This window comes from Spermophilus citellus (genome assembly GCF_964194105.1).
Source record: "Spermophilus citellus genome assembly, chromosome: 2".
Taxonomy (NCBI): Eukaryota; Metazoa; Chordata; class Mammalia; order Rodentia; family Sciuridae; genus Spermophilus; species Spermophilus citellus.
The window spans coordinates 192,123,363-192,148,386 of NC_138183.1; the positions used below are offsets into that span (position 1 = coordinate 192,123,363).

At 49.0% G+C, this 25,024-nt stretch overlaps 1 protein-coding gene across 1 annotated transcript in view; it reads right to left on the reverse strand.

Annotated features, from left to right (window-relative positions):
- Positions 1-3,064: 3,064 nt before the first annotated feature.
- Positions 3,065-25,024, reverse strand: part of DGAT2 (diacylglycerol O-acyltransferase 2) — a 31,189-nt gene continuing 9,229 nt past the window's right edge. The window contains exons 2-8 of the mRNA XM_081260436.1: positions 18,669-18,797; positions 13,994-14,101; positions 13,540-13,610; positions 7,859-8,063; positions 7,115-7,289; positions 5,710-5,912; positions 3,065-4,202 (exon numbers count right to left, since the gene is read on the reverse strand). Coding sequence (XP_081116562.1) covers positions 4,048-4,202; positions 5,710-5,912; positions 7,115-7,289; positions 7,859-8,063; positions 13,540-13,610; positions 13,994-14,101; positions 18,669-18,797 — 1,046 coding nt within the window. The 3' untranslated portion in view covers positions 3,065-4,047. The remainder of the gene's footprint in view (positions 4,203-5,709; positions 5,913-7,114; positions 7,290-7,858; positions 8,064-13,539; positions 13,611-13,993; positions 14,102-18,668; positions 18,798-25,024) is intronic.

The window sequence follows — 25,024 nt, forward strand, 5'->3', positions numbered from 1 at the left end:
AGAGGTAGATGATTCTAAGATTAGGCTAGGAAAAAAAAATCACAAGATGGGGCTGGGGCTGTAACAGTGGCACAGCGCTTGCCTAGCATGTGTGAAGGACAGGGTTCGATCCTCAGCACCACATAAATATAAAACGGATTAAAAAAAGGCATTCTGTCCATATACAACTACAATAAAATTTAAAATAAATCACAAGATGATCCTGAGATATCTAGTTGTGCCAGAAAATAAGGGACTCCTTTAAAAATGATGGAGGAAGATGATGTCAACAGGACACAAAAGCCAGTTTAAAAAGGCCCCAACTCCCCAAATCTGTATAGGTATCAGAATAAATAATGACAGAATGGCCCCACTGAATAAAATGGGATCCACAAAAATGAAAAAATAAGGATTCCTGAGGTTTTTATCAATAGAAATAAGGAAATATTTACATAATTGTAAAGTATGAAAAAAAATACCTTTACAGTAGAAAAGTGGGGTGGTCACCATCTTAACCCAGTGATGATGATCATCATCAGTAATTGGACATACTGGAATCATACAGGTTATAAGCTGTGCTATTCATTGTTTATTCTGATATTTAAACTGGCATCATCTGCCACCTAATAGGATGTGGTGAGAAGAGCCATCATCATGTCTGTGATATGTCTGCTAAAATGGATAACCTGAATCAATCATGAAGAAACTAAAATAAAATAAAACTGAACAGAATTCTGAGAACCTGACCATAATCTCCTAGATTATCAAGGTCATAATAGTGAAGGAAAGATGGAGGAACTGTTTTAAGATCAAAGAAAACTGAAATAATAGTGGCTCTGAACTTCAGTCTTTTGCTAAAAACATACATTTTTAAGATAAACTTTGATAAACTTTTAAGATTTGAATTGAGTCTGAGAACTAGATGGTAGTAATAATTCTATGATAATTTCCTGGTGTTCATGGATTTACTGTGGCTATGTAGAATAATGTGTTGTGGGCATCAGGTCTGAGTAAGAAGCCTCTCATGCTCTATAAAGAGGAAGCAAGGTCAATGTTGATTAGCTGTGTGAGTAGAGAAAAGTGCTTTGGCTTCTCTGTACCAAGTTCCCAAGATTAGGAGTGTTTGCTCCAGAGGATTATAAATTTACTGTCTACTCCTGAACATTTCGAATCCATGATTTTAGCATTTTTAGTTAGCTGAGGGTAGGAGCTGGACAAATGTCAAACTATCAGAAGCTCAGGGAGTCATGTGACCTTTGCCTCAGAACCATCCCTGGTGCCCCCTTGTGGTCATATCTGGGAACCACAGTTGCAATCATGGAAATGACAATTTTCAGTCTGGCTGCAGCCCCCACCACCATGCAAGGGCAGGGTCTTTTGGTAAAAGTTTCCATCTCCCTCTCCTGAGGTAAAAACTCCCAACATCTACCTGGAGTATCCAGCCACAGTTTGAGAGCAGGCTGGCTTCTGCTCTGAAAAGGCTGCTGCAATACATACATTGCCATGGAAAGGGTATCCCTCTGCAATTTAGGATCTGGTTATTACTGATGCTCTCCTTAGGCAGAGGTAGTAGAATTCCATAATACACACAGGTTATCACTATTCACAAAATTAATGCTTGAGAATAATGGCCTCCCCTTATGGGATGGCCTTCAATAGAACCAGAGCTTGACCTGAAACCAGAGGCTGAGCTTGGCAATCCAGTGTTCAGCCAGCCTCAGGTTAGGGGTAGAAATGGAGCTGATCTTCTGTCAGATATCTGGCCTTGCCTCCATCCCCAGGGAACTGCTGTTCTCTGATCTGCACTTTCCATCCTAAGGCCTGTCTTGTGCTATAGAACCCTGCTTCTCCAGAGCACTTCCTCTCACTGCATCTTCTAGAAACTCTGAAGAAACCAACTCCCTGCCATTCCAAGTCAGGTGCTTCTGCAGACTTTACACCTCCTGGTCTGTCCAATCAGCAACTCCAGCTCTCCCGCCTGCACCTGCTGTTCTTCCCTCCTCCATCCTGCCTGGAAAACTGTCAGCTACCCTTCGAGGCCCAGCTCAGGCACTGTTTCTTTAGTGAGACACCCCAGATTGGGTTAGAGGTGTCTGTGTCATAGCCCTGACCATCTGTGTCCTCAGCAGGATGTTAGTCTCTGCAGACCACTCACAGCTCCCAGCAGATGAGCAGCTTCCAGGTTGGAGGAATGGCAAAGGCAGGCAGGACGGGTATTCTGGCAGTAATGGGGCTGAGATGTTGTCTCTTGGCCTCAGCTGGGAGGGGTTTCCAGATGCTTAGTATTCACTGAACTGAATGGAACAAGAGCATAGAGAAGTGGCATCTTCTGAGACCTTGTAACCACTAAGGTGGCAGCAGGCCTGGTCACCCCCTTTTTGGTGTAGCTGGGCCAAGGGCAGGGAACACGATAAGTGATCTGTAAGGAATTTCCAGCTCAGTCATTCTAGGACCCTCCTGCTAGACAGCAGTCCTTTATCACATAGGGTAGCTTGTCTAGCTGCTCCATGGCCCTTGCCTCTTGGTATTCACTCCTCCTCTCAGGCATGAGCTAGACCTAGATGCCTGCATCTAATTAAAAGAAATGGCAAAACCTATACCACCTTCCAGGTTTGGGCTCTGAAGCTCTTGAGACTTCTGACCTGTTCATGCACTCTACCAACTGACCCTTCTTGCTCACTCTCTTATGAATCCCACTGCTATGTCACAAGCTACCGTATGGAAAGGCACCCATGGCAAGGAATTGAGGGAGGCCTCTGGTTAACAGCCAGTGAGGAAGTGAATCCTGCCATCAACCATATGAATGACCTTGGAAGTGGATCCTCCCTCTCTTGGGGTTTGAGACAACTGAGGCCCTTGTCAACACCTAGATTGTGGCCTTGGCAGAGACACTGAGCAGAGGACCCAGCAAATCCTGGACTCTTGACTCTGAGGACCACAAGAGATAAAGTTTGAAGCCACTAAGTTCTGAAGTTATTTGTTAAATAGCCATGGAGGAATAGTGTACCAGAAGTCCGGCAGGCAGCCCAGCTGGGGCGTGGTCCTCCCCACATGTGGCAGCAGGACACAGACAAAGCCCCAGCAATAACGCCTGAGGGTTCTTGTTTCCATTTATTTGTCTAGGAATATACAAAAGACTGACATGGTACAATAATCTCATGGAGAGAAAACATAACACAAAAAGGAGGGGCTAGGTTTCCTCCACAGACCACCCCCCCCCTCAGAAAGGCACATATATGTGAGGATCGAGTTTGGGGGCCTTCAATCTGGACCCAGTGTTGCACAGGAGGCCAAGCCCCTCTGTGAACAGAAGAGGAATTCTTCCTCACACCAAACTTGGGGCATGACTCAGGTAGAGTGAGGCCACTGGGAAGGACATGCTCCAGGCTGAAGCTGAGTGTATGGAACCTGTGCCATTGGCCTCCTGAGCAACAGTCACTCCAACTGCATGTGTGACTGGATAATCCAAGATAGGGTGCCTCTGGGACAGCCCTATCACCAACACAGTATCACTGGAGGCCAGTCCAGGCTCAGATTTGAGAGACTGGGGGTAGGCTGAAGCAGGCAGAGAAGCATTCCAGATGCCCACCACTGCCCTCCCAAATAACTGCACCCTCTGCATCTTCCCCTCATCAAGAAGGACCTGTCCTGTAGTCAAGCATGGGGTGGTGGGAATAGAGGTGTCTTGGTCAGAAGTGGCTTCTGCCTCTCATCCCTAGGAGCAAAGAGCAAATCATCTAACTGGCCTGAGTCATTAATGGCTGTCCTTCTTCCCCCAATTAATCAGAACTGAGCCTTCTCTGTCATTTGGGAGGGGAAGAAGAAGAAGGGTTGGTTGAGAAACCATAAAGGCCCAGCTGTGTTGACCACCACCTAGAGCAGGGCAGACTGGAAGTAAAAGACCTTGAAATATTTTTTCTTCTTTAAAAAAGACCTAACATTGTAATGGTTTAACAAATTATAATTTCTTTAAATAACCCACAGACACCCATGACGCTTCCAAATTTACAGAACAAAAAGCAGGATTTGCAGCCGGTTCCTTCCAGTAGCTGGCCCCCAAGGGCTAAATCAGTTCACCTCCAGGACCTCAGTCTCTGGGAGGCCAAACTTGGTCTTGTGCTTGTCAAAGAGCTTCACCAGGGCCTCCATGTACATGGCGTGGTACAGATCGATGTCCTGCTGGGTTGGATGCTCCAGCTTGGGGATGGTGATGGGCTCACCCACTGCAGGGATGGGGCAAAGGCGGCTGGTTAGTCAGTGCTCTTGGGCGACCCCTTCCGGGTATCTACTGACTTCAATGACTGTGCAATGTGCTGACCACACACCAGAAACTACCTGTCTCAGATTGTCCCTTTTTATAAATGAGAATACTGAGACCCAGGAACTTGGGAAGGGCCCTGCCCAAGACAACACAGCCCTGAACAGTGGACGAAATTAATCCACTGCACCCTGATAGAAGTTCCTGTGAAAGTCACAGGATCAAGTAAAATGGCTTTGCTTTTGCTCTTCTCTGGGTGAGCCACATTGACTCTTTGAGCCCCAGTTCCGGGTCTGTCACATGGGAAGCCTTCCTCATGGGGTCTTTCTAAGGATTCTGTGAAGAATGTGACAGCTCTGAAAAGCGTGTAAGGGCAGGAGAGGAAGAACCGACACTGCTACGCTGTTTTTGTATCTTGCTCCATCTGCAGAACCAATCTACCCCTAAAGTCCTGCAGTGCAATTTCTGAGATTTCTTCCAAATCCCTGTACTTATTCTCCTCTATCTCTACTGCCACTCCCTCAGCTCAAGACACTACCACAAAAGCATGGAGACTGACCTTCTCTGTCCATTTCTGCCCATCCCCAGCAGACCCAGGGATCACTTTAGAATGCAAATCTGGATCTCCCTTCCCAAATGCTCTCCAGCAGCTTTCCATCCTCAAGGCAAAGAGCCCCTCCTTGGCACTGCCAGAGGACCTGTCCGACTGCAGCGCCTGTGAGGGAAGCGTGCCTGCTGCCTTGCTGCTGCTTTGTCTCTGACCACAGCACAAATCACACACCTGCTTCTGATAATGCAAAGTATCTGTGTGAGCTTTGGCCCGTCAAATCTACTGCTCAGGGTCACAAGCTCCCGTGACATCACCAACTTGTAACCTTTAACACATGCCCACATGCACGTATGCACAGCTCTGCAAATATCAAAAACAGGCAATTCTTTGCAATCCTATAAATTGTCCTGAATACACCTGAATCGATGCAGCTGAGGGCTGAGTGTGGCCAGGCTTTGCCACATCTCTCCCAGGTCTGTGCGACTCACTTTTTTCTTTCTGCTCCTCAAAAAACCACATAATCTTTCCCTAACTTCACTTAGGCTATTGTTTCTGTCAGAAATTCTCTTCTCCCTTCTTTTACTGATAATTCCTATCAGCAGTGAGGTAAGGTCCCCACTGATAGGAACTCCTAGAGTACCTGTGCGTCCCCATCACATCCCCAGAGGTGTTTGCTGGAACACTATCTTCCCAGATGGGCCAGTGGGTACTGCAAACCATCTGCAGGTCTTATTTCCTCACCTGTCATGCTACTAGGTTCATAGAAATGGATCCATATACCCCTTACCCCCACTGACCATTCCCATCGGCACCCAACACATCAAGGTCCTCATGGTTAAGAGCACGGCCATCACAGCTGGGTGGCCTATTCTGGGATCTTGATGTGTTCAGGACAGCCCTTGGTGTATAGGTTGGGACTCACCAACAGTAGTGATGGGCTTGGAGTAGGGCACCAGCCCCCAGGTGTCTGAGGAAAAGAGGCCTCTGCCATGGAAGATGCAGGGAGCGAAGCCTATGTACTTCTGGAACTTCTTCTGGACCCATCGGCCCCAGGAGCCCTCCTCGAAGATCACCTGCTTGTATACCTCGTTCTCCCCAAAGGAGTAGGTGGGAACCAGGTCAGCTCTGGAAGGGAGAGGCCAGGATCTGTCACACTCCAACCACTGGTCTCAGTTCTTACTGTCAGCCCTAGAGGCCCTGAGCCCCAGCCAAGCGCCCTCAGGCCTGGAGTAGACCAGAACCACATGTGCCTCATAACAGACTCTGATGAACCCCTGCCCATTTGCCAGTGCCTGCTCCAGAAGGCCTACGTTCACCCTCTTCCTGAAGGCCTGCCTCCCCGTCCCTCCCCACCCCAGGGGTCTCTCAGCCCTAAACTCATCACTGTGTCATAGCCTCAGCACACTGTGTTGTCACTACCTGTCCCTACTCCCTTCCCTACCATTAGAGCTCCTTGTCAGGGTCTGATCTGACCATCCCCAGGACTGGGTTCTGCAGAGCAGCCTCTTACAAAGCATAAAGACAGGGTCCTAATGGAACAGAGAGGAGGGCTGTTCTCCTGTCCATATATCACACTCCAGGATACATGGGACCTTGATGACATGGTCTAGTGTCTTCCCTAACTTGTGTGTGACTACAGGCTACATCTCTCTCCATCTGTTGGCCTATGCATTACTGGAGATCTGTCACCCCAGGACCCTCTTCCTGAGTCGCCTGGAACCCAGATCTGGGCGGAAAGCAGTGGAGCTGGAGTACAAGAAGCATGACTCTGCATGTTACAATGTGTCCCCACCAGTCCGTTAGCCATACTTGATCTTCTTCAGTGGGAAATGGGGACTCTATCTCCTCACTTTCTGGGTTGCTGGATGTGCTTGGTAAATGGAATATGCTGATCAGGTGGCAACACAGAATATGCCTCTGGTTTTCCACACAGGGGTCACAGAGACCCAAGTCGCCCAGTTCCTCTCTGCCTGTTCTCAGGGTCACCCTCCAACAAACATTCCCTGATATTTCTAGCCAGGCCATCTTCCTCCTGACCTCTTGCTTTCCTAACAGCCCATCTGGCCCCAGATGGTAAGTTTTTCTGTAGTCCTGCAAGTGAGGAAGAGGCCACAAGCTACAGCTCTGTTCCACCCAGACACCTGTCTACACTTGGGCAAACTTGGACTAAACTGTGCTGTCTGGGCTCCAACATGCTCCTCCCCTTCTATGCTTTTATGCCTTCAGTGGGGGTGGGCTGGGCCTTGTCTCCAAAGGCCAAGGAGAATCCAAGCCCATCCTATTGCCCTGGGCTGAAGCAAATGCTGGATGTGTGTGTGTATACTTACCCATGGCGCAGGGCCAGCTTCACAAAGCCTTTTCGGTTCCGCAGGGTGACAGCATTCTTGCCAGGCATGGAGCTCAGGGACTCGGCTGCACCCCCCACAACAATGATGATGGCATTACCACTCCCATTCTTTGAAAGCAAGTAGTCTATGGTGTCCCGGTTGACAGGGCAGATGCCTGTTAGACAGGAAGGGACACACTGTCAGGATTGCTCATTGAACCACTCCCCACCAACTTGTGCACAGTCAAGTGTAAAACACAAAACCCTGTACTTGGGCCCCAGACCTAATTCACCCATGTAGAAGCTGTATTACCCTATGTAAGCTATCCCTTTTCCTGAGTCTTGGCTTTCTTATCTGTTCAGTGGGCATGATGCAAGGTTCTTTGGGGAGTTCATTAATTCAGCAAATTTTCCCTGAGGTTCTAACTCTGCCATGTTGATGCCAGATGCTAGGAATCCCAACGTGTCAATTGGCAGGGGACAGCAACAGTGCCATGAACCCTGAGGAGGCTGTACAATGGACAATAAGAAGGCTGGGCACCCAGAAAAAGGACTGTCAAGAGGAGACTTCAGGGGGAGGCTGTTAACCAAGATGAATCCTGGAGACTCTCCTGCTCAGCCCTGACCCAGTATGTCTGCAGCAAGTTGCAGCTCCCAACACAGGACCCTGTCAGCCTCTTGTGTTGCCCTGCTTGATGGGGAGGCTCAGCCCTGGGCAGCAGAGCCAGCAGGGGTGTATTCTCACCTCCAGACATCAGGTACTCCCGCAGCACAGGCATCCGAAAGTTGCCAGCCAGTGTGGCCAGGTAGGGCCTTATTCCAGGGAACTTCTTGCTTACTTCAGTGGCTTCTGTGCTGAAGTTACAGAAGGCACCGAGGCCCATGATGCCATGGGGGTGGTATCCAAAGATGTAGTTCCTGGTGGTCAGTAAATTGTGTGTCTTCACCAGCTGCCAAGGAAAACTTTAGGTCAGAGGCAACTGGCCAGGAAAGGGACAAAGGGACCCACTTAGAAGGTATGCCCAAAGGACGCAGTGGCATTCCACATCTAACTTCAGACTCTCATTTCTGGGCCACAGGTGGTTGGCAGCCACCATTTGGACTAGGAGTGGGGAGTCTTCTCCCTCATTCCACAGCCACATTCCCCTGGCCTCCTGTCTTCCTCTCTTCTCGGTCCCTCCTCCTCACCAAAGCCAGAACAACTGCTCTAAAGCCCAAATCCAACCCTTGCCACTCTCAAACTAAAGAGGGGGTCCACACTCTATCAGGGTGAAGCTCCAAATCCTTAGTTAGGCAAGCAGGTCTCAACTGCAAGTTCTGCCTGTACCAGCAGCCTTTCCAGCCCTGGGAGGGAGGGTCTGTCTGGCCTTGCAGCCTGAGGCTCCTCAGCTGCTCCCAGTACAGCCCAGCTCTTACTCCTCCAGCCCAGAAAAGAGGCAGTGCAGCTGGCCTAAATGGAAACTTCCTGCCAGAAGCCAAGCTCAGCTCAGGTTCTGGGGTAGGAAAGACAAGAGAGGGTGACTATCAGCCCTGTTCCAGCCAGACCCAGGTGTGTGGAGGGGAGAGGTGGCTAGCCCAATGGCTGTGGCAGTCAATGACCTGGCCTGTGGTACTGTCAACAAAGTTGTCCTGAGATGCTCCAAACATTGACTGGCTTCCTCAGGGTCTACTGCCTACCCTGAAACTGGTGTTATGAGAGGTAGGTGTTACAAAGTGTCCCTAAACCCTGAGCAACAAGAGACACCAGGCCTGGGGCGGGCTGGGGTTGTGGCTCAATGGTAAAGTACTCGCCTAGAACGTGTGAAGCCCTGGATTCGATCCTCAGCACCACATAAAAATAAATAAATAAAATAAAGGTTAAAAAAAAAAAAAAAGAGAGAGTCACCAGGCCTGAGATACCTACCTAGGGAACATGATGGGGGCAGAGATTCTTGAGAGGGAGGAAGATAAGGGTATTTTGTTTATAAAACATTACTTTTTTCACATTAGAAAAACAATCCCTGCAATACCTCCCCCTCCATCCAGATAAACCACTCTGACAAAGTGTTCTTATTTTTTACTTAAAAATGCATATGCCTCTTTTCATAAACCACAAACATGAACTTACAGGCTGAGTATCATTTTTTAAAAATTTTCTACCAAATACATCCGAGCTACTACTGGTCCTGACCCAAATCCTTTGGTCTCCTTGCAGCTGCCTGGCCTGTTGTTGCACAGCTATGTATGTGTAGTAGCACCAACTCAAACCCAGTAGAGGGACATTTTAAAGGCATCTAAACTTTCCCTTTTACAAACAGTGCTTCAAGAGGCTGGGGTTGTAGCTCAGTGGTAGAGCACTTGCCTAGCCTAAGTAAGGCACTGGGTTTGATCCTCAGCACCACAAAAAGTAAATAAATAAAATAAAAGTATTGTGTCCATCATCTATAATTAAAAATATTTTTTTAAAAAAGAAATAGTGCTTCAAAAAATACCTTAATTTTGCCCATATATCTGATTGTTTTCATGAGATAAACTTCCAGAAATATGAACATGTGGGTCTTTTCAGCTTGGCCAGCCTCAAGCACACTCCCAGCTGAGTGCCTGTCACTGTCCCTTTCTTGCATTGAAGCCAGCTGGAAACAAAGTCCCTGGCCATTGGCAGAGCATCAGAATTTTCTGTGACTCCAGATTTGGGGATCTCTTGGCTCAGTGAGGGTCCCTGTGATCAGTTTTGGGGGTATAGGTGCTGGTGCTGGTGCTGGCCTCAGAAAATAGAAATCTAAATCTTCAGGTGACAGAGGACTAAAGGGGATATATCAGGACACCACTGGCCACATACAGCTGCCAATATGTGTGCATGTGAGCCCGAATCCCTAAGTTTTAGTCCCTGCTGTGTGGAACATTTGTACCACATTTGCCTTTTAAAGCTGCTCAAAAAGCCAACCAGGTTGGGTACACTGTGGCACATGCCTGTTATCCCAGTGACTCAGGAAACTGAGGCAGGAAGATGGCAAATTCAAGGCCAGCCTCAGCAACTTAGTGAGACCCTGTATCAAAATAGAAAATAAAAAGGGGTGGGGATGTGGCTCAGTGGTAAAGTGCCCCTGGGTTCAATCTCCAGTACTAAAACAAAACACACACACACAAATCCAGCCAGCTCTTAGCTGCCCACCAAATAAATGAGCAGCAGCAGAGGACTTTTCCACCACCAGGGTGGAGGGCAGCAAGGGCATGTGAAAGAGCCAGGTTGACAAGAGCTGGGCAAGGCTGTTGTCTGGCCTCCTAAAGAGCTCTGCCTACCTATACAGGGCTCAGCAAAGCCAGAATTTAAACCTTGAGCCAGTTTCCACAGAAAGAAAGATAGGTATCAAGGTAGGAGCCAAGGCAGCCATTACAGACTGAAAACACTCCAGGCTGGATGTGTGTCCCAAAGGGGTCAGCAGAGACCTGAAGATCCAGGCCATTCCTTGGATGACAAGGTGGAAACCAGGGCTCAGAGAAAAGAGCTGCTGCTTTCCCTGAGGAGGTAACAGTGAATCATCTCTGTCTGGACAAGGCCACCCAACTGTGCTTTTCCCTGGTCATATAATGAAGATGTAGGAGTCAATTGGTAGGAGCCCAGCTAGCTTTATAAATCATTTCATCCCTCCCCAGGACTCCGATGGCATAAATGGTTAAATGAGGTACCTTGGGGGCACTGTGAAGCTTAATGGCCTTTGGTGGGGACCCCAGAAGAATGCAGGCAACTGATACAGCATTTCTGGTTTTGGGTTTGTTTGTTTGTTTGTTTTTGTACTGAGGATTGAACCCAGCAGCACTTTAAACCAAGTCCCCACCCCACCCCACCCTTTTTTTCCCCCTTTTATTTTAAGACAGCGTCTCACTAAGTTGCTTAGGGTCTCGCTAGGTTGCCAAGACTGGCCTGGAACTTGTGATCCTTCTGCCTCAGCCTTCCAAATCACTGGGATTACAGGTATGCGCCACCATGCTCAGCCTGATACAGCTTTGAACTAGCTCTCCTTCACAGTGTCTTCCCCCAGTGCTGGAGAGAAGGTCCACTCTGGAGGAGAAAGGACACCACAGCTGAAGACTGTTGACTGCCTGCTCTCATGTTCCCTGTTTCCCATGGCAAAATCCCAGCCCAACAGGGGCCAAGCCAGGTCTGTGGGCCAAAATGAGCCTGGGACACATTCCTGGCAGGTCATTCCTCATGCCCTGCCTCCTAGGCTAGGAAGGTGCTCCAATAGATTTTCCTACCCTAGCCCCATACAGAGGAAGACACTTAGGCCCAGGAAAGAGCAAGGATTTTCCCAAGCGTACACAGCAGGGCCCTGTGGCAGAAGAATGGAAGAACATGAGCCCTGAAGCAGAGGGAGTAAGAACAGAGGAGTAAGAACATGGGCCATGAAGCAGGCAAGTTGGCTCCTATACCATCTTGCTTTGTGACCTTGGGATAGTCCTTCCTCTCTTGGCCTGCTCTGCCCATTTGTGAAAGCAATTGGACAGAGTCTTTCCCAGTCTCTTCTCCAAAGGTCCTGCCTCTACCTCAGGGAGAGGGAACAGGGAACTGGCTGCTGCTCTTCCAGGAAGCCGGCAGTATAGGTAGCTATGGCTGACAGCTGAGCCCCACCTGTGCCAGAAAAAGAGATAGTCTCTGGACCAGTTGAGCTGCTCTGGTGACAAAGATCTAAGAGCCACACAGAGAAGAAAGAGAAGAGGGGTGGGTGGTACAACTGGAGATCCTCAGTACATAACCTGTGGCAAGAGGCCAGGCAAAAGAGGTGGGATGGGAGGGTCACACATAACCCTAGAGTGTAAGACCTGATGTCAATCTCCAAGGCCAAATCCTCCTGGAACAGAGGGGAGCCTTCACACATAACCCTAGAGTGTAAGACCTGATGTCAATCTCCAAGGCCAAATCCTCCTGGAACAGAGGGGAGCCTGAGGCCACAAGGGCAGGAACAGAGCTCAGCACAAGGCCTCAAGTGGAGGCTTAATGTCCCAGGTTGAGTCAGGCCCAGCCCAGCTCTGTTCCTGGTGTCCATGAGCCCTCAGAGGGCCAGCATGCACATGCCCTATGGCTCCAACTTCCAGCTGACTTCTTGGAAAAGAGATGTGAGGACATGGGGACCTGCTGTGCAGCCTAGACAAGTCCTTGCCCCTCTTTGGGACTTAAGTTTCCTCACCTCCAAAATGAGAGGGTTGCATCCAATGATGCAACATCCTCCCAGCAACAACAGCCTCCAACTGTTTACAATCAGAGTAACAGGGCTCAAGAGAGGGAGGAGAGGGAGCCCTGATCTGGAGGAACAGGAAGGACCTGAAAGGACTGGGGTGGACAGAAGGAGCTGGCCCTGGGGCCGTCCCCATGAGATGCAAGGCAGTGGAGGAATGCAGGGTTGCCCAGCCACCTCCTCCAGGTTGTCCCAGTGGCTGACTCACAACAGCAAACGCACACCATCCTGCATCACACACCATACTTTCACATTCACGTGCTGCATCTGCTGGGCGGCTTGGCAGCTAGAGTGTGCCAGGCTGGGTGCTGAGCGAGCCGGCTGGACAGGTCTTTATCCTTTGGAGAAAACCTTCAGGATTCTTTGGGTCCTTCCTCTCCTTTGTTCCTATCAACAGCTCCTCTCCCCCAACTTTTCAAACTTGGGGCTTATGTTCTCCCTTTTTTTCCGCCCCCTCATTGCTGTGCTCCTAAGGCAGTGCTGGGTGCCCCCACCTGAAGCCTTCTCCAACCACTTCAGCACCTGGGGTCTCATCCTTCTTTCACTGTTCATCAAATTTCCTGGGCCCTAATTCCCATGGCCAGGACCTAAGTAACTGGCTGAGAGAAGTAATACTCTGTAAGACCCCAGAAGAAAACAAAGCCTCTCACAGGCTAATTTCAGTTCGATCCTTGGTTCAGGCCAGATGAGCTTAGACTACCTTAGTATTGCTCTTGATAAACCACCTCCATTTTAAATTATGTCCTTAATATTCACTGAAGGGAAAACAAACAATGGTCATAATATATGCTATTATACCTGCTCCTTCTGTCACTCAGGCTCTCAGTGATCTTTCAGATCCAAAGGCTAGATCAAGTCTTGTTTCCCCAAAGAACAACACACATATCTTCCATTCTCAAAACATGAAGCCAATGACGATCATGTTTTGTCTTTTTGACTTTGCTGCCAGAAAGCTCAGAGCTGGATGTGAAGTTCAACTGTTGTTTCCCCTTGTGTTTGAAATATTAGTACTTTTCCCTGAAGTCTTAACTTTTCTCTTCACCTGGTCTGGCATTATACATATCTGAAATTGCCTCCAATCTTGCATAAAGTCAGGTGCAGGGAAAGCCCACACGTTCATCACCACATAAGTGGCCACTCTGCATGGGTAGGTTAAGGTCTGAGTTGAGATTTTCACCAATTCCCACCCTCCCAAGATAGAATGAGTCCTTACCTGGATGGGAAAATAGTCTCGAAAGTAGCGCCACACAGCCCAGTTTCGTACCCACTGTGATCTCCTGCCACCTTCCAAGAAACAAAATACAGTATTGGGAAGAAGTAGGAGTGGGGGACATTTGGACAAGGCAGACAAGACAGAGCCAGTATGAAACCCTGAGGTAGGGGACTGTCAGCTCATGTGGCATCTTTGTCCTTGCCCACTGGGCCCTTTCCCACATATTCCCCTATTATACAAACTCTTGACTGAGGGGGAGCACCCACAGGGACCAGGATGGTACCCTGTGAGGAGCTTTTAACCCCTCACCCAAAACTACACACTGGACTAGCCCAGTGCTTTTCATAAAGTAGGAATTAAGTAGAAAAAGGCAGAGCCCGTGGTGAGGAACCGCAGCGGTGCAGGAGGGGCAGGCTTCCAGGGCCAGGGAGTGGGCAGGAGACCTGGCACTTACCTTTCTTGGGTGTGTTCCAGTCAAATGCCAGCCAAGTGAAGTAGAGCACAGCTATGAGCCAGCAGTCAGTGCAGAAGGTATACATGAGGATGGCGCTGCAGGCCACTCCTGGTGGGGGGCAGATGGCCACAGGTCAGGCCCTGTCCTCCTGGCTGGGTCTCAGGCTCCCCTCTGGACACTGGTGGAGTGTTTCCTGTGGCACTAAGCTAGGCAAAGACAGAGCCACAGCATGGAGGCCCACAGACCCTACCCCTGGCAATGGCTAAAGGGATGCCCGGCCCACAGGACGTGAGCCTCATCTCTCGGATTCTGACAGGCTGTCCTGGCACTGACAGGCACCTGGGTTCCATGTTTTCTGGAAAGTAGCATCAGAGGAAGGAGACTTGAAGCTATTCTTATTGTCCCTCCTTGTAAGTCCTGCCTACACAAGTGCCCAACAAAGTTACTATGGGTAAAGGGAGGAAATATCTACTAAGTGCTTCTCTCAACTTTTCAAGACTTGAACTGAACCACTGAGTCACTGAACTAAGGTGACATTTTCCCCATTTTAAAATTTTACTTATTTATTCATTGTGGTGCTGGGGATTGAAACTAGGGTCTTGTACATTCTAGGCAAGCACTCTACCAACTGAGTTATATTCCCAGCCCTAGCCCATTTTAGAGAGGAGAAAACTGAAGGTTGAGGGGGAAGGTAACTTGCCCAAGGTCACCTGGCAGGACAGTGGCAGAGCCAGGATTCAAATTCAAGTCTGATTCTAAAGTTCATAGTCTGCACTAGGCTTTAGAAATTCACCAAAAATGAGAAATTTCAGACTGTCACTGAAGGAACCTGAGAGAGGGGACTCCTGCTCCAAGAGGAGGGCTGTCCTCCTTCCAACACAACAGAGAGACAAGGAGTCCCAGGCCAAAGCTCAGACCCTGTCAGCCTTCCTCTCATCAAAAATCCAACAGGGCCTGGAGTTGTATCTCAGTGGTAGAACGTTTGCCTAGCACACGTGAGGCACTGGGTTCAATTCCTAGCACTACATTAAAAGAAAAAAGAAAAAAACAGGACACTTGAAGACTCCCCTGGGGGCCAGCTTCCATTTGGTCACTGTGTTCTGGACCTGCTGGCCATAAGTCTGAATGAGCTGGCACTGGAAGGAAGGAAAGCTGATAGGTAGCCTGGTTTATCTCTTGGTTCACACTTAGATAACCACACCAGGGCTTCTCTCTTTCCAACCCTTCCAGAAGTGCTCTCCAATACCAAACCATCCCACAGGACTCTCTCATCTCTGAACTCTCCTCATTAGGGAGGGGCCAGATCTTTGTTCCCTGGCACTCAACACAAGACCAGGGGGCAGTAGGACTCATGCTTGATAGGAAAGTTATGAGAGGCCAACTCTGTGTGCCCACTCTCTCCTGAACACTGAGCTTCCTGGCCTAAGAATTCCATACCATCTTCTTCCTACCACACTGACCTTCCTCTGGGTGTATGTGGGAGAGGACATGGCTAGATGCAGACTCTTGGTGAACCTAGAGGAAATGGTGGCCCTTATCATCCCCAATCCGGTCACATTCTACACTCCTGAGCCAGCCTTTCCCCAGGGCACAACTACCTTGGGAGGGACAGTGACTAGTGACCAGACATCTGTTTCTCAGGACCTGCTTAGGGAAGCTGAGTCTAAGGGAGCTTTTGCAGGCTATAAGACCTGTTAGAGGCAACTGTGGGATCCTTAAGGCAGCTGGGCAAAGAGCCACGTCTATGTTAAGACTGATTTGCAGTTTATCTTGGGCCTGGAAAGGGATCTATTCTAGCTCCCATATCCATAGGGATCCAAGCTTCTGTAGAGGCTCAGTGATGCTCCAAGTGGGACTGGGCCAGTCCTATATGGTTTAGACTAGGGTGTAAACAGTCTGGAGACCAAGCTGCCAGCAACCCCCAGCTCTCCTGAGGAGCAGAAGGTGGAAGGGGCTAAGAGCCTTTGACCCCACTGCTTGGAGGGCTGGTATCTCTGGGAAGGAGGGTATCCCTATACCCTATTCTGTGGCTAAGGTCACCTAGATGGAGAAGAGAACTATTGAGCAGTCCAGAAACTGCAGCTGGTCTCTTTCTCAGTGGGGCCACTCCCCACCAGTGTGTCCAAAGCCCTATTTCACAGATAGGTCAACTCTCTTATCATTATCTGCCTCGCTCAATAGATTCCCTCCAGCTGACATCACTTGGCCCCTGAGCACCTTGAGAGCTGAAACTAGGTCCAGCCCTAGCCTCAAATACAGGAAGGTTTATTGAACAAAAGAGTGAAGTAAACACACCAGATGGTCATCCTTTCTCAGAGCCCCTGTCCCATCTTCTTAGGTCATGGGTGCAACAGGAACCAATGCCACCGGGCCCAAGAGATATAAGCCATGTGCCTGAAAGACCTGCTTGTTCCACACAGGGAGGCTCAGGGCCACCTTCACACATCACCCACTCCTGACCATTCTGGTGGCCACAAAGCAGCTCATGTTGCAAAAACCCTAGCACCTGAGACCTGTAATGCAGGGCAGTGTGTGGATGTTTGGTGGCAGGGGAGGTAGCAGCAGGGCTGGTGAAGAATAAGGACTCTGGGACCAAAGAGACCTGAGAGTTGGCCCTGCCATGTACTGGCCTCAACCCATCCCCAAAACTCTGCTTCCTTAGGGTTGGGAATGAAGAGTGATGATGTTTAAATTGAACACACAGCCTGGCAGACAGTAAGTGTTCATGGACTTGGATGGGGGAAGAAATGACATCTGAATTTTCACTCACCTTTAATGGAAATTTAGCATCTTTCACTTACAAATGTAACAAACCACACAAGTATCAGTGCCTGCTGACATGACATCAGTAAACAAAGGTATTTTCATATCATAGTGCAGCAGTTGCAGATTCTTGAAAAATCATTTCTTTTCATCCTACTTCAGAATTACATATACCTGCTACTAGATCTTTTTTTAACTTAATGTAACAACAAGTGTATTACTGTGTTTAATTAGGTTTCTAAATATACATTTACTTTTTTAATAGTTAGTTTTTAGTTGTAGGTGGACACAATACCTTTATTTTATTTTTATGTGGTGCTGAGGATGGAACCCAGTGCCTCACCCACACTAGGCAAGCGCTCTACCTCTGAACCACAGCCCCAGCCCCACATTTGCACTTTAATATCATTGGTTCCCTATGAAAGTCAATGTACTTTGTACTACAAATTTAAAAGCACTGAAAAGGTCTGTATTCTTCATCAGAATATCAGAGGGTTCTGTGGTTTGGAGGGAGGCCTAGAGGGGGCAGCCACAGCAGCCTTCACAATATGCTGTGAGCCACTGCCAGCAGGTATGGGATCCAGTGGGAGGTAGCTGCAGGGCTGCTCAGGGTAGTAATTAGCAGCAGCTTAAGCAGACCTGCCCATCCCACCAGGTCTCGCTCCACCTACACAAGGGTGTTAAGAAGACACAATAGGCTGGTTTCTGGGCTGGAGTTGGGCTTGATCAATTGTTAACCTACAGCTTGGGGCCATCCCCATTATATGCTGCGTGGGTCAAAGTTCTACAAGCCAAGTCCTGACCTACTAAGACAGAGAGAGTCTGAGTCTAAGTGGGAGAGCTTTGTAGAAGAATAAACAGGCAATCATCTGGGTTCTTGTCCTGATCCCTCTATTTTCTTCTCATGTGATCCTGAGAAAGAACCTGTTCCCACTAAGCTTCTGATTCCTAATTGAATAAGGGGATGAGGTGTTGGGGCACTGTGTTCTCTACTTCAGGTTTCTAATAAAGTGGCCAAATGCAAGTCAAACATCAGGGTTTGAGCTCTGAAGGAACAGGTTTAATTTGCTCTGTTCTCCAAACCAATGTTTCTTTATCTTTTTGAGGCCATACACTTCTGAAAGACTCCTGAAGACTGCTATCTGTGGTCCTTTCCCCACAAAAATGTGCATAGTCAGCCAAGCATGGTAGTGCATACCTGTAATCCCAGCAGCTTGGGAGGCTGAGGCAGAAGGATCATGAGTTCAAAGCCAGCCTCAGAAATTTATCGAGGCCCTAAACAACTCAGCAAGACCCTATCTCTAAATAAAATATAAAAAAGGGCTGGGGATGTGGCTCAGTGGTAAAGTTCCCCTGGATTCAATCCCATGTACTAAACAACAACAAAAAAATACATATACATATATTTATAAATATATATACACAAACATACAGAGTCTTATATATAATTTTTAATCTAATTTTATGGGTTTAAGGACTCTCTAGAGCTCGATTCTTTGGCTTAACACTGAAGACTAGCTGGCTATTCCAACCAGGTCCATTAATTCTGGGCTCCCTGGTACAGTGAACTCCCCAGGAAACATACTGGCTTCCACTCAAATTCCAACTCAATCATTTGATAAGCATGATAATCTCAGTAGTTACTAAACCTCTGTAAATTCCCACTTCCTTTCCTGTGAAGTGGGATTTGAGAAAGACATGTCAGGGCTTGGCATACTATGGGATTTGCCCCACCCCTCTGCTCTGCAAATATGATCTTTTAAGCAGAAGTCCACTGTTCGGATGCTCTCCACCTTACATGGAAGGTCTCAGAAAGTGGGAGTAAGTGGAAGGAGGCTATGGAGAGGATGTTCCTGTTCTAACTTCTGTTGGTAGGGAGACCCTGCCTGCCCGTCCAATGAGCCCCACTTACCCAGCACGAGGAAGGACAGGACCCACTGTAGTACTGAGATGACCTGCAGCTGCTTTTCTACCTTGGACCTATTAAGCCAGGTGATGGAGAAGAGATCCTGGAGGGCGGAGAGGATGCTGGAACCAGTACCTGCAGCAGGAGGAAACATGAGCCTACTGCCATCCTTCCCTTCAGTCTCAGAGCCCCAACACTACCTGCCTCCCATAGGTGAGTGCCTTCTTAGACATGAGGACATGGGCTACAGAATCAGACATACCTGGGTTCAGATCCTTGCCCTATCACTAAATGGCTTTATAACAAGGTGTTTAGATGCTCTCTGTGCCCCAGTTTCTACATATGCACAATAGAAATGGTTTCCAGGCTAGCTCTGGATCCAAGTCTTGGCCAGGTCCTCTAAAACAGCCAGTTTGCTTCCCTCCCCTCTGTCCCAAACTCCTGTCATCCTTTATCTGGATCTAGCACAAATATTTAATCTTTGCTATCTGTGTCTGTGAGGCCAAGGACAGAGGTTCAACATCCAATTTGCAATGTTTTCTTCTCCAAGTGTACTTTGAGCATCCCCAATCCCTGCCCTACCCCCTTTATCCCAGGGACTGATATCCCTTTTCCAAGGAGTAGCGCCTCTTATTCCCACCCCCAACACCACATCGCCACCATCTGCAGAGAGATTTACACTGTCAACTTCATCTCAGTTTGGGGCCCAAAGGGAGCCAGGTAGGAGCCTTTGCTTCCCTGAAGGACCCTTAGTCAGATAACTTCAGCAAATTGGAGGACACAGAGGGCTGGAATGATCTTTACTATCAAGCAAGCACCCAACCTGGAGGTGAGGACAAGATTATGCTCTGTGATTATGCCCTTACAATGATAACCTGAACTCAGCACTATGGGCAGTGGAGCTGGGAAGGCTGCTAGAGAAACAGCACTGGAGAAGATCATGGCAAGGCCCTGACCCATGCCCACTCTATTCAGCACTAGACTAAAGCAGGCGGCCACCCCACACTCCTCCACTGCTGAGCTCAGCTGCCTGCCCTTTGCTGAGCACATCTTCACTGAGCGCCTATTGTGTGCTGCCAGAACATTCTTCCCCACCACCCACTGTGTAAGGCCCAGCACAGATGACTCCGTCAAGATCTTGTCCTTGAGGGTCTCATGACCTTTCACTCTGGCCTGAAGCTGGGAACCAGGAAAGAGAATTTAGGGGCTTACACTCAAGCCTTCACATTTCAACAAAATCTGTAGGGCAACAAGGTCATAACAGGGTTCAGAAAGAGACTTACCCTTCCTCAGTGAAGTTAACAACTGCTTTGACTTTTAGAAAGCAGGTGGGAAATGCCAGGCCTCAAGGTGGACACATCAGTCATGTCCCCTTGACCTATCTGATGCAGCAGAGGGAGGGGACTTTGTTCCACTCACTACAAGAGCCCAGGCAAGACCATGCTACTGAGCACCCAATATGAACCATACATATTGGGTGCTCAGTAGCATCCAATGCTCCATAGACATAACTAAGGCAGAGCTGGCAGTGTGTGAAGTCACAAAAGCAAATAAGAAACTGGTCCCCAGAGCCCAAGAAGTTTGACTCCTTCACCCCCTTTTACAAAGTCCAACCACCACAGGCCCTTTCTATCTCAGACCTGCCCAACAATCCATCCTAGAGCCCAAGGGCCCTACAGGGTCATCCAGTAAAGCCTCATGGAGACTGAGCCTAGAGAGAGGCACTGGCTGGCCCAGGGATACCCAAGTAGTAAGTGACAAAGTTGGAACCCAGGACTTTCACTGCTGTTCAGGCACCTCCCCTTCCCCGCAGCAGCTGCTGAGTGTGAAGGACTCTGGCTGGACCTGTCCACAGTGGGGCCTGGACAGATGACTTAGTTACATTAATACATCCTTGAGGGTTCTAGACCTTCACCCTGATCTACATGTGCAGGGAGGCCTGGGTGAATACATGTGGGAAGGAAGTGAGGCCCAAGTCCAGGACTGAATCCCTGATCCAAGGCTGACTGGCCATGTCATCAGCCATAATGGGCTTTGCCTCCTGAGCTGGGCAGGATGCAGTGATGAGGAGCCATGCTATGAGCGGCAGAATGAAGGGAGGTGAGACCCTTCTTCATCTGGTCCAGGCTAGGTGCCCTCACTGGAGAGAAAGCAAAGGATCCTCCAGCACTTTCCTACCCATGGCGTGGTCTGAAACAGTGGTATCAGCCTCACCCGTGAAAAGCTGGTCAGAAATGCCTGGATCTACTGAGTCAAATCTGCATTTTAAAAAGACCTCCACTCATGTGATTAAATTTGAGAAATACAACTATAAGTTCCTTAGTTTAAAGACAGGTAGATTAAAAATGGGCAAAGGGGGCTCAGTGGCAGAGCACTTGCCTAGCATGTGTGAGGCACTGGGTTTGATCCTTAGCACCACATAAAAATGAACAGATAAAATAAAGTCATGCTGTCCATCTACAACTACAAAAAATTTATTTAAAAATGGGCAAAGGAAGAGAGCTGAGACTAACACATTCTGCTGGGCCCAAAATAAAAGTGACAGGGAACACAGCATCAGACAACTTCTCACAGCTGTCTGTTTCAGACTACAGATGGACCCCCAGGCCAACAGTCTGAGGAGTGCTTAAAGATAGGTGTACTGGGGGCTGGGGTTGTGGCTCAGTGGTGGAGTGCTCCACTAGTACATGTGAGGCCCTGGGTTCGATCCTCAATACTACATATAAATAAATTAAATAAAGGTATTGTGTCCAGCTACAACTAAAAAATAAACAAAAAAAAAAATCGGTATACTGGGGCTGAGGCTGTAGCTCAGTGGTAAAGTGTTTGCCTTGCATGTGAAGGCACTAGCTTCAATCCTCAGCACTGCATAAAAATACATAAAGACACTGTATATTCATCTACAACTAAATGAAATATGATATGTCAAGAGCTTTGTAATGTTGTGAACAACCAATAAAAAAATAAAAAAAAATATTAACCCATCAAAAAAAAAAAAAAAAAGATAGGTGTGCTGGAGTCATCTTATCTCGCCCCCAACCTCTGAGACAGGACCAGCCAACTATGGTTGTGGCAGCACTCCCACTTGGGGAGGGAGTGCCAAAACTCCTCATTGGTGACATGTCCCCGGTGGAAATAACTGAGAAAACCTAAAAATTCTTCCTCTCTGTGTTTATTAGGACTTTGATGAGGTTCAAGCACTTAACCCTCATCCCTGATACATATAGAAACCAAGTGCCTAAGGGGCTCACACAAGTCCCACATCCAGCCAAAGCAGAGCCCAGGCTGTTCTCATCCTGCCTTATCCAGCCCAAACCATGGCCCACAGCTCACTCTGCCAGCCAAGTGGAACCGCAGTCTAGGAAGGAGAGGCAGAGTTTCCATGGGAGCTAGAGTGTGGGCCACCGGGAAAGGGAGGCTGCGGGAGGGCTGCAACTCTACCTTCCTTAAGTCAGGCCCACTCCCTCAGCCCCACCTGGAGGGCCAGAGCCCAGCTCCAAGGCTGGCCTGTCTGTGATGCTGAACCCAGGCCCCAGTGGAAGCTCCCAGCAAGCTAAGAGATACTGAGTCACTTCTCTGCTTGGAAGGCCCCTCACCTGAGATTCCCTGACAGTGAAAGAAAGCAGTTATATCCTACAGGAAGCCTTGGGAGAGAAAAAACCTCTCCTTTTTCTGGACCATGCAAGTCTGGAACTGTCTGGGACCATCTTGCCACCCCAGTACAATCTTCTGTTTGCAGATGAAGTCAGGAGATACCAGCACAAGGAAGGAATAAGAGCGAGTAGAGCCCTCCCTCTGGGCTCCCACAGCCCCTTCTCGTGTATTAACTGTCCATTTCAAGTCGATTCTCACATGAGACTGGAAGCCGCCTGAGGACCAGGCCTGGGTCTAATCTACATTTGGGTTCCCAGGTCCTGGCCCAGAGCAGGTACTCAGAAAGGTTACCTGAGAGAGAGGAAGAGGATTTCTCTGGTCTGGCTGTCCCTCAGGCCTGTGGGCCAGAAGGTGGCAGAGCTGGACTCAATTCAGACCCAACATTCAGGCCTATCTGCCCCCATCCCCAAGTTCTTTTTCTCTTCTTCTCACAGTGAAGCTGGGAGAGGCTGGGAGGAGACAACGGACATGAATGCCCTTTTTTCCTCCAGACAGATGGGCCGCCAGCAGCACCTTAAGCTGCAAGTATAATGGCAGGATTCCAGTCCCAACTCTGTCATCAATTCCTGTGTCAGACTGGCCAAGTCACTTCACCTTTCTGGGCTTCCTAATCTATAAAATGGCAGCAAGGAGATGAACTCCACGGTCTCTGATGTCCATCCTCCTGAGGGCTCTAGGCCAGGTACCTGGAGCTTAGAGCTCATCACCTTACAGCAGCCCTGGGATAATCACCTGGGCAGCTAGGAAGTGAGGGTTAGTTTGGGCACCCCTAGCCCACTGCCAGGCCTTGCCACCCAGATGTCAGCACCTCCTCTGCCCTGGCTATAGCAGAAGCTGGTGGGAATGCCAATGCTGCAATCAGATGCCACCACCTTCACACCAGCCTGATTGCTCCTGACTCCTGGGTGGGGCAGCAGGGAGCCTCAGCACCCAGCCAAGTCCCCACTTGCAATCTGCTCCCCTGCCACCCCAGCCTCCCTCAACACACCCCTTCTCTCTGTCTCTCTCGCAGCACCAGTCTCACTGCAGCCCATGTCTACTCTCCTGGGCACCTGACTCATATGTGTGCCCAGAGCCTCACACAGGGCCAGCCTAGAAAAAGAGCTCAAAGGTTTTCTGTGTGTAAAGGCCCAGGAGTCCCAAGGCAGCAAAGGCCTATGTGTCCAAGTCAGACTGGGCTACCCACCAGGAGGCCAAGCCAGCCCCATCACTGAGGTCCCCAGAGCCTCTCTTGCCTCCCAGTTTCCCTACTCAGGAAGGGAATCCAACCCCTTATCTACAGATGTCCTTTTTTCATGGGAAGAGACATGATAGGCTCTAAAGCAAGTTGACCAATCCTGGAAGAAGACTCCCTGTGGCCAATTCAGACAGACATTCCTGGATACCGTGTATTTTACACAGCTCACTTGTTCCACCATTTGAGAAGGGGAGAGGGAATAGAGATGCTGAGAGGCCCCAGGCAGCATTCTTAGCATGCAGAAAGCATCCCCTACCCCCAGGACGAAATGGTGTGTCACTATCCCACAGCATCACATGGGAAGGTGGGCAAGGCAGAGAGCAGCAGCCCCAATTCACAGAGAAGGAAACTGAGGTGAGGTGAAGCCACTTGCTTGTGTTCAGGGTATCAGGGGCCAAGACTCAAGGCAAGTATTTGGGCCACAAGTCCCTCACCATTTCTGTGATGCCATGTCACTAAGGGACATCCCTATATAACAAACCAGTCCACACCCAGACTTCAGGAAGATACCCTAGCTAAGAAGGGCTGCCTGCTCTGCCCACACCATGCCCAAAGTCTCACAGGGACAATCCTGTGCAGACTGGCTGTGCAAGGAGTGTGAACCCCACCCAGATGCTCCCCCAAATCATCTCCTGCTGTGAAGGCAAAACCGTAGATTCCTGCAATAGTGGGACCAAAGAACCACAGTCTCGGGACCCAGCCCAGGGCTGGCAGTGGCAATAGGCATGTTGGAACCTCCTTGCCCAACATCTGATAATAGAGTGACTAGCCGCACCCCAGGGCTGACGAAAGCAGAGCTTCATGGGCTTCCTCTCATAGTTGCCTAAGGGTGGCAGAGCCTGAATACCAGCACCCCAGATCTGGGTACCTGGGCCAGCTCAGCCCCTGCCCGGCTCTGTGACCTCAGGCATGTCACTAACCTTTCTCATCTCTAAATGGGGTGAGGGCAAGAATCCCCACCTTTCAAGGTTTTTAGGGAGATCAAATGAAAACTGTGTGTAAGGTACATTTGGGGTTTGTTAGGTGGCACTAGTATTGCTTCTGCCATCTACTAGAAAGGCATATAAATAATGAGCAAGAGGAGCAGGTGACAAGGCTATCCATCATAAGAAGAGGCAGCAGGGTGAGTGGAACTGTAGGGGAGGCTCCCCCCCGGAGGCCTCCCCATGTCTCTAAAGACAAGGTCAGGGAGGCACAGAGGAAGAGAAAGGGACTGTGGGCCTTCGGAAGAACTGCCAGACTCAGAAGGAGTTCTAATGAAGGGCCTGAAGACAGATGCTCACTAGTCCAGAAACAGGGAAGGTTCTGTTTGCCCAAAATAAACTGAGAATGGAGAAGTAAGAATGAGCAGTCAGAGGTAGCTTCCAGGGGAAGGCAGGTGGGGGCAGAGATAAGACCCAAAGCCTGAAGTGGGGCACTAGGGATACACAGTGAGTCTGAGGGAAGGATAAACCAGCTACACGTAAACATA